Source organism: Euphorbia lathyris, chromosome 7, assembly GCF_963576675.1.
Source record: "Euphorbia lathyris chromosome 7, ddEupLath1.1, whole genome shotgun sequence".
Classification (NCBI taxonomy): domain Eukaryota; kingdom Viridiplantae; phylum Streptophyta; class Magnoliopsida; order Malpighiales; family Euphorbiaceae; genus Euphorbia; species Euphorbia lathyris.
In genome coordinates, this window is record NC_088916.1 from 72,655,654 (window position 1) to 72,665,990 (window position 10,337).

Consider the following 10,337-nt stretch of genomic DNA (forward strand, 5'->3'; position numbering starts at 1 on the left):
TTCTGATAGCCCGTTAATAAAAAAATTTAAAAAACATATTCAACTTTTACACTTTTAAGGTCCTATTGCTTATTTTATCTTGAATCCCTAAATTGTTAGGAACAGCCAGCACCTTATCCTGCTGTATGTATTTTGTTATATACAAAATAAATGCTAAAAATACACGCTTAAAGCATTTAATAAAAATTTAATAAAATAGGTAATACAATTGTTAATTTACCATTTCAATATTATTTTAATCTGAAAAATTAGAAGGATTTGGAGTGTAAGATGCTGAAAATTGAAGGCAGCTTTTGTACTTTACCATCAACGTGGACACCAATTCTGAGTAATGAGTAAAATGATAGCTAAAATTTAAAATGACGTGTATGCTGTAGCAAAGGACAACATTATCTCGTCATGTATGTCAAAGATTGTTTCGAGATATTTTCGTTTTTAGAATAATTGGTTTTAATCTTTTAACTAAAATTTGAAATTCAATTAAAATCTTAAATTATCAAAATTATCAATTAAGTTTCTGAACTAAACAAAAATCAAATACTTATGTTATTTTAAAATCAGAAACTGCGACTATTAAATATAAACTATAATGATTTTTATATTAATTCAAAATGGATTTGAAAAAAAGAGTATGAAATACTTCAATCGATGGTTTATTGATAATTTTTATTTAGGATGAAAACTCAATTGATAATTTTTATTTAATTTAGGAACTTGATTGATGATTTTAATAGTTTAAAATACTAATTGACTTTCAAGCTTTAGTTTGGGGAATCCAAATAGATATTATATAAAGTATTGGAACAACTTTTTTTTAGTTTAATTTTAAACAGAACATAAAAAATGTAGGTTAAATGTTTGATATAGCTGTTTTTAATGCTAAAATTATATCTACGATTCATTCGCTGACTAAATGAATTTGATCATTCAACATTAAATATAAATTTATTAGAATTTTATTGATAGAAATTCAAATAATTCTAATATCATTTGATATCGTTCATTATTCAATACAATTACCGATTTTTTCTTTTTAATTTTGAACATTAATTTCATGATCCACTAACACAATTAAGATCCATATACAACAACAAAGAAAAACTGAAGATTTGTTTGTTTCATTTGTTCGAGTAGATATTATTTGATTTTTTCTATTAAAAACAATGTTTCAAATTTTTATCAAATACATTTATTTTTTATTAGAATTGAAAAATAAAATACAGTTCTGAAAAATAAAACAACCGATCAATACGTTACTAAGCATTTTTTTTATGGATATGTAAAAGGTTTCTGTCATTAGATGCTTCATTAGGCAGCAACGAGGGGTCCAAATTTTTATAATTATTATTTTTGTCCCATTCCAAATCTTTTTTCTATTTGAATTTAAAAAAAAAAATGAGATGGAGTGTGTTTAATCAAATTAATTTAATAAAGTCTAGTCAAATTGGGATTCAATCCTTTGTCGGTGATCATGTGTCTAAATATAATGGCTTAATACATCATTTGCTCCCTGAACTTGTTCAAAATGGTTGATTGGCCACCTGAACTTTCAAAGTGTCTCGATAGCTCCCTGAACTTGTGTAAAACGTAATCAATTGATCACTCGGTTGCAAAAAAGTAAGTTAAATACGGAAAATGTATTGCACGCGTCTAAAAAAAAGTAAAACAATCAAGATCGGGGTATTGCGGTTGTAATATTAGAGAATACAAGGTTCATAGTTGAGCAAGTAATAACTTCATTTTTACTCTATTCTTAAATTATGTAATAACATTTTAAGACACGTGGAATACATCTTCCTCATTTAACTTACTTTTTTTGCAACTGAGTGATCAATTGATTACGTTTTACGCAAGTTCAGGAGGCTAAGTAAACATTTTATGCAAGTTCAGGGGCTATCGAGACACTTTGAAAGTTCAGGGGGACCAATCAACCATTTTGGACAAGTTCAGGGGGCAAATGATGTATTAAGCCAAATATAATTTAATTTTCCTTGGTAATCATGCAATTTCAACTTCGGATCTCAACTAATTACATCTTGGACAATAAAATCTTTTGATTCTCTAAATTTTAAGAATACCTTATTACTCCAAAAAAAAAAAAAAAAAAACCCTTATTAGTCATTTTGAATTTCTTTGATTTAATATGATTAATTTCTTATTCTTACATGTTAATATAAGAATAAATTTAGTCAAATTGAAGCGTCTAAATTTAGAATATCAAATAAGATATTTATATTTGAATAAAAAAAAAAAAGATATTTATATAGCCCATAATATATTTAGCCCAACCAAAGTGATAAAATTGGAAAATTATTAGGTGGATGAAAGATATCATTAGATTATATTACAATTCAAGCATTATAAACTTTTACATTAAGCCCTTATTCATTTATAACCCTACATATCAAAACCACCCTTGATAATTAAGTTTTCATAAAATTCAATGTATAAATTTATAAATGATTAAGGCTAAATATGTGAAAATAAAAGATCATAAAAGATGTTTTATTCCATTAATACCAAAATATATTATATTGTTCGTAATGTATCAAAATAGAGACCGACACTCTTTCGAATCACAAAAATAATATAGTATTTATTTTTATATAAAAAAGCTTAGATTTCATTAATTAAGCAAATACATTACATCAGTTAATACAGCAGTTAGGAAAATTTTCAAAATGAAGAGTCATGAGGTTGTTACTTTGAGCCGTGAAAGCAAGAATATGTGCTCATGAAATATCACGAGTGAGAATAAAAGTTATCACTCTATACACAATCCAAGAAAAAAAAATAATGCCATCTCAGGATTTTGAGGGGTCAAAATCCTTCACTCATCGTACTAAGATGATTTTTAGGATGACTGAGGTCCAAGTTATCATTATTTTCTATATTCCTTTTATACCACTTTCAGTTTACTAAAGGATTAATTTCAATTATCATTCGTTCGTGGAATAGGTATATTGTAGAACCACGTAAATCTATGTATCATTTATTTTATTATTCTCTTTTATTTTGTCATCGTTTTATCTACAAAAAATAAAGTAAAAGATAATAGCACTTAAATCTTGCGTCTCTCGTAGATTATGTAAAAGTGAATATCGAAAGACAAAAGATTCCGAAAAAACTTCAAATCTGAGCTACAAATTTTCAAACCCACATCAAAACAGCTGAACAATTATATATAAAATAAAGCAATCAGATCAGGATTACAAATTTTATATTTTTTTTGGGTACAGATTTCATTCACAAAAACAAAACAAAAAAACAAAGCAAAATTATTCGTATGAGATCATTAATTCATTCTTTTTGTTAATTAGTTGTTTTCACAAGATACCACAATTAAAAGAGTAAGTGACCGTTTGTTTCCATTTTTCGAAACTGCTTTTTGCCTTTCAATACTAAACATGAGATAGAAAATGTTTGGTAAAATTCCGAAACAGTTGTTTTTTTTTTTACAAAAAAAAACAATTAATATCTATTGTCTATTTGTAACAACAAACAAGAACAACTGAAACAAATGGACCTTAAATCATTTTGTCTGAATTGCCAAAATAGAAGTTCAGTCGAAAATCAAAATCAGTTGGAATAACTTGCAATGCAAAAGAGAAGACTATTTAGAGTTCTATGCTCATCCATAAATTTTGTTATTCTATCTTTTTTTTTTAAGAAGAAAGGTAATTGTTTTATTTCATAAAAAAAAAAAGTATATTTCAACATAAATAATTAAAAAATTATAATTCAGAAATATATTAAAGTAGTTTGAATCTGCATTTTCAATATCATAGATCGTGATCGAGCAATAATATATAGTATTTGAAACTGTTATTGGCAAAACAACAAGAATATGCACTCTACACAAAATTGACTTCATAATCTTTTTCTCCAGAAATAACTTCATGATGATAGTAGACAAAACTCTTATATCTTCCCATAAACGAAAACATGATAACATCCATAAGGAGACAGATCACAACCACTCAAACTAGTAATAAATCAATTAAAATATTATTCAATAAAGAAAAAACAAAACAGACTAAAGAAACAGTTTATCTTCCAACGAAAAGAATGAAGAAGTTGAAAGCTTTCTTCATAGCTAGGGTTTTGAAAGTACTCTAACCAAATTTTAATTAGACATAACAAAAATCATGTCATTATTCCATTCTATTTATGCATCATGTTATTACTTATCAGTAACATATCAAATATATGCAAAGTTTTAAAAAACGCTAGTCGCTAGTCGGACGGACAGGGCTCTCGAGGATTAATCGGGGATTAGTCGGAGATTAATCAGCGATTAATCGGATTTATATTTTTGTATTTTTTTTATTTATTAATCAAAAAATTATTCTATAATTCAATTAAAATATGTATTATACTATCTAAAAATAATAATATAAAATTATTTAATATAGCAAAATACGTATATTTGTAACATATATCTTTAAAATTGTGCAAACATCAATATTTCAACAACAATATCATTAAAACAACTTAAAAGTGAATTATAATAAAGTAAAAAAATAAATTCACAATTAAAAATGCTTTGGTTCATTATCGTTTAGACGGTACCTAGGCGGCCTAGGTGGTGCCGAGGCGGAGCCCAAACGGCTAAAAATCGCCTAGGAGTCAATAAAACACCTAGAGGGACTAATTGTAGAAAATCGGGACGGATTCTCGATTTCGAACGCCTAGACGGGGCCTAAGCGGTCCAGGCGGCCTTTGTTTCAAACAGTGAATATATGTAATATCATACAGATTCCATATTGTCTGGAATGGTTCGGGACCAAACTGGTCTTAGACCATATAGATGTTGACACGTCAACCCAACTGCTAACTTGTCAACATCTGAACGGTCCAAGACTAGTTGATCCCGAATCACTGTAGAACATCTCATCCCGAATAAATGTAGAACATCTCAATTTTGTAGCAGCTAAAATGGTCTACATAATCTTATTCCAGTCCATTTATTACAGGTATTAAAACATCTCTAATTTCAGGAACATGTATATATACCATAAACGAATCTTAGCAAGTGCAAAGACTCGAAACACGTAATATATCCATACAAAAGTTACAGGAACGCAGTAGGACGCTTAGACGAGAGCAGCTTTCTTCCATTTTCTTGTTCAAATTTATGACCCAAGCAGCAGCACTGAAGATTATGATGCAACAGAAGAAGCAGGTTTCTTGAGATTTATGGCCACTTAATGCAACATCTCATCTAATTTCTGCCTGTATTGAGCTAACCTCTGCAGCAACACAACAACAAGTACGAGCATGAACATTATTCGTAAATACTACGGAGAAACAGATCGATTAAAAGGAGTAAAAGATTCAAAAAAAACAAGTTCAGAGAAACAATGAGTTGATTCTTCCACTGATTTGTGTTCCTGTGATCACGATCTAAAAGTTCATTTCGGATCAAAAAGATTTGTGCCAGAATAACGGATGCCAAGAAAAACAAATGGCCACGTAATGGGGCCTGAAGTACTATCTCCACATCTCCCTAACCAAATCCATCTACATTAGGATTTATTCGCAATGACGGGTAAATTTCATCAATAGTGTACAACCTTTACCTATTTCATACTTTGGCGTACAACCTTCATTTTGTCTCACTAATATGTACAACCTTATAGGTGACCTCCCACTTTGGTGTATAGCCAGTTAAAATGACTGGTCAACGCCAGTCAACGCGCCACCTCATCCATTTTTCATCTCTCCCATTAAATCATGGGACCCACTTCTTCTACAATTACTAAATTACCCCTATTGATTGTCCCTTTCTCTATCTTTCCTTTTCACCTCTCCATTTAGGTCTAATTATGAATGCATACGCGAAAAAGTATTTCTCGAGACAATGCTAATTATTTTGCTTACAACTACTAAATAAACCATGAGGGCACTGACAGGAATGTTAGTTTTTGACACGACAACACGGTTTATAGAGTCAATCCGCCTACCTGACTGACACGACCCGTTTGACACAATTATCGTTTTTATCACATTTATATCATATATAACCATGTGTAATATATAGATCACATAGCACGGTTATAATACAATAACCCATTTGACACTCCTAAATGGATTCTGATAAAGTGGCTCATCGATATGATGTCGTTAAGTATGAAAACTTATGCGGAATTGATAAAGGCGCTAACTTGAAATTACGTACCCTAGTATATGCGTAGACCCCTGCCTCGGACGGTCCTATAGGGCTTCCCCTCCTGAGGAACTTCCCCTCTTTAAATATGTAAAGCATAGGAATTCCGGTTGAAAGCTCTAAACTTATAACCTGTTAGAAGAAAAAAAATGAAAATGAACTTGATATGCCACAAAGCAAGAGAATCGAAAAACCGAAAGATTACAAAGTTGTTAAATCATAATAGGCAATCACCTCCTGGGAAGTTAATTTGTCAAGATACATGATAATGGACCTTAAAGAATTCCCGTGGGCAGCAATCATTACATTCTTCCCGGAGAGAAGCTGAGGTTCAATCTGCATTGCAATATAGTTTCGATAATTGAACGATCACTTGAATTTCGGGCAAACAAAAATAATCACGAGCAAACTAGGCACTGGAAATACATTCATACCTGATCTTTAAAATAAGCAACAGCTCTTTCAGCACACATTTCCAAACTCTCACCGTTCGGTGGAGGAATGTCGTAACTTCTCCGCCACTCGTGAACTTTTTCTTTCCCGAATCTATCTGCCGTTTCCTGTTTATTAAGACCTTGTAATTCTCCGTACCTACGGACAAGATAATTCATAAGGTGCACAGAAATAGTACAATATCAAAAGTAAGGAACATAGGAAATAGTATTATTACATTCTTTCATTTAATTGCCAAGCTGTTACCACGGGAATCGACTGCTTTTGCGTTTCTTCACTATAAATTTGACTCCATTTCGTCGCTTGTTCATTCTCACTGTGTAAAACAATTGGCACCTGTTTCCAGATCATAGGCAAATTAACAAATAATGAGCTATTGAACAAATATTTCACGGGCATCGAGTACAAAGGTAACGTGCATTGCTGAACTTGAGTCTAACCGAGACTCGAATGTGGTGGACTAGCAAAATATTATACTCCTTCTGTTCCATAATATTTGTCTTTTAAGGTTAAGGCACAAGAATTAAGAAATGTAATTAATGTTAACTAAAAGACTTTGTTACCCTTGTATTAATTGCATCCATTAATTAATTTTTATCTATTCCTAAAATAAAAAGGTAACTTAAATAGGAGTATATTTGGTAAACATCAATTAATGTACATGGATTGAATCAAAACGTCAAACATTATGGAACAAAAAAAATTCTCTAGAAAGACAAATATTATGGAACGGAGGGTACTATATAATGGCAGTTCCATTGAATTATGATAGGTAGAAAGTAACGGGCTCGAGGATTTGAACTCCATGTTACCTTTTTACGGCGGTGCTGGGTCATTGCAAGCATAGCAGTCATCTGTGCACGAATCAAGGACGAAGTATATATCATGTCGACAGGTATATTGCTGATTCTCTTACCGGCTTCAATAGCCTCTTCTACTCCCTTCTTCGTCAATGGCACATCCACACAACCTGTGAACAGGTTCTTTTCGTTCCATAACGACTCCCCGTGCCTAACTAATATCAAAGCTGCCTCGCCTGAATCGATTTCCAATATAAACATTACATATAATAAACCAAAGGCGCTAATGTAGTAAAGCAATCACTTCATTAGAATGAAATAAAGCTATCAATTTTTGACACGATAACACAATTTACAGAGCCAATCCATTTGACACGATTATCATTTTTGTTACATTTATATCATATATAATCATGTGGAACATATAAATCACTTAACCACACGAATATGACACGAAAACCCATTTTGACACCCGTGGAATGAAAATGCCTTACTTTTCTTTTTCAATTCATTGGTGCTGCCGTTTGAGGGGGATGAAGAAACCGGATCAACCACTGAAGTTTGAGAGCTTGAGGCTCGGACAAGGCGAATATTCCTCTTCTTCTCCGTTCTTGATGTTGACAATCTAAAATCATTGTTCAAACATTTCGAAACTGATTTCACCGAAGCAATCCCAAACTCCTGACGAAGTCCGGAGTTGTGGAGTTGTTGATTGGATTGGAGAGTGCCTAATGCTTGGTGAAACACAGCACTGGCCATTCTGAAAAATTCAAGAACCATAACCACAAGCAATGATTATTATGCAATAATACTAGAGCATTCAATTGGCTGACACGACAACACGATTTACAGAAACAACCCGCCTCACACCACCCATTTGACACACTACCATTTTTATTGCATATAGATCACATAACATAACACGATTATGACACGAAAACTCATTTTTGACACCTTGAATACAAATACATTCATCTAAGAAGAAAATCTACTCCAATTACTTCAAAGTTACAAATTTTGGGGAAAAAAACACAAATTGAAGAAACAGTAATTAATCTCAAACAAGCTCATAATCATGATTATGAAATCAGAAACCAAATTAAAGTAAGGTCCATTCAAACAAGCTCAAAATCATGTTCAAAGATACAAACTTTTGAAAGAACTTATAAATTAAAGGAACACTAATTAATCTCAACCAAGCTCATAATCATGATTATGAAATCAGAAACAAACTTAAATTAAGGCCATTCAAACAAGCTCAGGATCATGTTCAAAGTAAAATTACTCCATAGATACAAACTTTGGAAAGAAACCACAAATCAAAGAAACACTAATTAATCTCAAACAAGCTCATAATCATGATTAAGAAATCACAAACCAACTTAAATTAAGATCATTCAAACAAGCTCAGAATCATGTTTAAAGTTAAATTACTTCATAGATACAGACTTTGGAAAGAAACCACAAATCAAAGAAACACTAATTAATCCCAAACAAGCTCATAATCATGATTAAGAAATCACAAACCAACTTAAATTAAGATCATTCAAACCAGCTCAGAATCATGTTTAAAGTTAAATTACTTCAAAGATACAAAACTTGGAAAGAAACCACAAATTAATCCCAAACAAGCTCATAATCATGATTATGAAATCACAAACCAACTTAAAGTAAAGCTGATAATCATGTTCATAGCTGAAGCTAAAAGCATTGATCATCATAAATTAAAGAAACACTAAATCAATTTCAAAGAACAGATCTAATATTTGGAATTCAGCAGCCATTACTAAACAGAAAGCCGTCAAAGCTGAAAATCCCAAAACCAAAACTTAAATCTGTCAAACATCCCAAACGAACCTTAATCGAAACCCCAGAAATTAAAGAACAGCAAGAAGATGAAAATGGGGGAAATGATCAAACCTTGGTTAAATAGGGGCCTTGGCGGAGAAAACAATGAAAGTGCAATAAAGGTGGCGGAGAAGAAGAAAGCAAGAAGCTTTTTTTCTAAACGTCCATTTCAATCGAAACGACAAGAAAAGAGAAGAAGAAGAACTGACAAATCGAGGGTCGTTTTGTTGTGTTGTTTGCGAAATGAGATGACAGAGTTTCTTCTGTTTCTCCAGACGGAAAAAATTTGGTTTGGTGGGCTACTTGGAGTTTGGTTGGTGGATTTATTGAGTTTCTTTTCTCTCTAACTCGAATTGGTTTGGTGCATTTATGATTTTGATTTGGTTTAATTTGACAAGTTTGGATCTTTTTTGTTTGTTTTTAACTTCCAATGTGAAAGATTAGTTTTTTCTTCTTTTAGTGTTAGGAGAAATTATTGTATCTTTTGCTAGAATAATGCTTTTTCTTAAGAAAATTAAGTAAGACCCGGTTAAAAACTTTTTCGAACATAATATTTGTGTGGGACACTCGTTTTTTGAAATGAAAACGCACTTAAATAGATTCAGAAACAATTATATCATGAAGGAATTGAGTTGGAATATATCTCCACTCCAATAATCAGTCTGAGAGTCAGCTGCCCGAGCTAATAGATGGGCAGCGTGGTTTGTTGATCTACGTACGCAAAAGAAATAGATACAAACTTAAAAGTTTTCAATAATTCTTTACACTCATCAATAGGGCTACTAACATAAGATAAAAAAAAAGACAACTTTTTAGAAAGACCTTCATAAGAAGTTGGTCGAACACAATCTTATCAAGGAGGAGCTCCTTACACCATTTAAGCGCTTCCCTGAAACTGAAAACTTCAGCTATAAGGACATCTAATCCACCAAAGTGGGACGAAGAAAAAGCTCGCAAGAACCGACCATTTGAATCTTGAATCACACTCCCAACTCCCTTGGCACAGGCAGAATCGAAACACGAAGCACCGAAGTTACACTTGACCCAATCAGCAAGCGAAAGGGACC

At 31.8% G+C, this 10,337-nt stretch overlaps 1 protein-coding gene across 2 annotated transcripts; it reads right to left on the bottom strand.

The window, feature by feature from the left end:
- Nucleotides 1-4,939: 4,939 nt before the first annotated feature.
- LOC136236024 (2,3-bisphosphoglycerate-dependent phosphoglycerate mutase 1-like) lies at nucleotides 4,940-9,648 on the bottom strand. Of its 2 annotated transcripts, none has more exons than XM_066026143.1 (8): nucleotides 9,343-9,648; nucleotides 7,917-8,182; nucleotides 7,435-7,658; nucleotides 6,840-6,958; nucleotides 6,604-6,760; nucleotides 6,404-6,505; nucleotides 6,182-6,301; nucleotides 4,940-5,252 (listed from the first exon to the last, which is right to left on the bottom strand). In XM_066026143.1, the coding sequence occupies exons 2-8, from the start codon at nucleotides 8,179-8,181 to the stop codon at nucleotides 5,208-5,210; spliced, it is 1,032 nt and encodes a 343-aa protein (XP_065882215.1). In that variant the 5' UTR covers nucleotide 8,182; nucleotides 9,343-9,648; the 3' UTR covers nucleotides 4,940-5,207. The 2 variants fall into 2 exon arrangements, with proteins under 2 accessions (XP_065882215.1, XP_065882216.1); XM_066026144.1 differs by having other exon boundaries at nucleotides 9,280-9,346.
- Nucleotides 9,649-10,337: the final 689 nt, after the last annotated feature.

Bases quoted from the DNA above. Each gene is read 5' to 3' on its own strand.
- LOC136236024 (XM_066026143.1), bottom strand. From the start codon at position 8,181: ATGGCCAGTGCTGTGTTTCACCAAGCATTAGGCACTCTCCAATCCAAT. The intron at 6,302-6,403 runs GTGATTGCCTAT...TTCTTCTAACAG, and splicing joins ACAAATTAACTTCCCAGGAG to GTTATAAGTTTAGAGCTTTC. The intron at 5,253-6,181 runs GTACGTAATTTC...GTGTTGCTGCAG, and splicing joins GGGTCTACGCATATACTAGG to AGGTTAGCTCAATACAGGCA.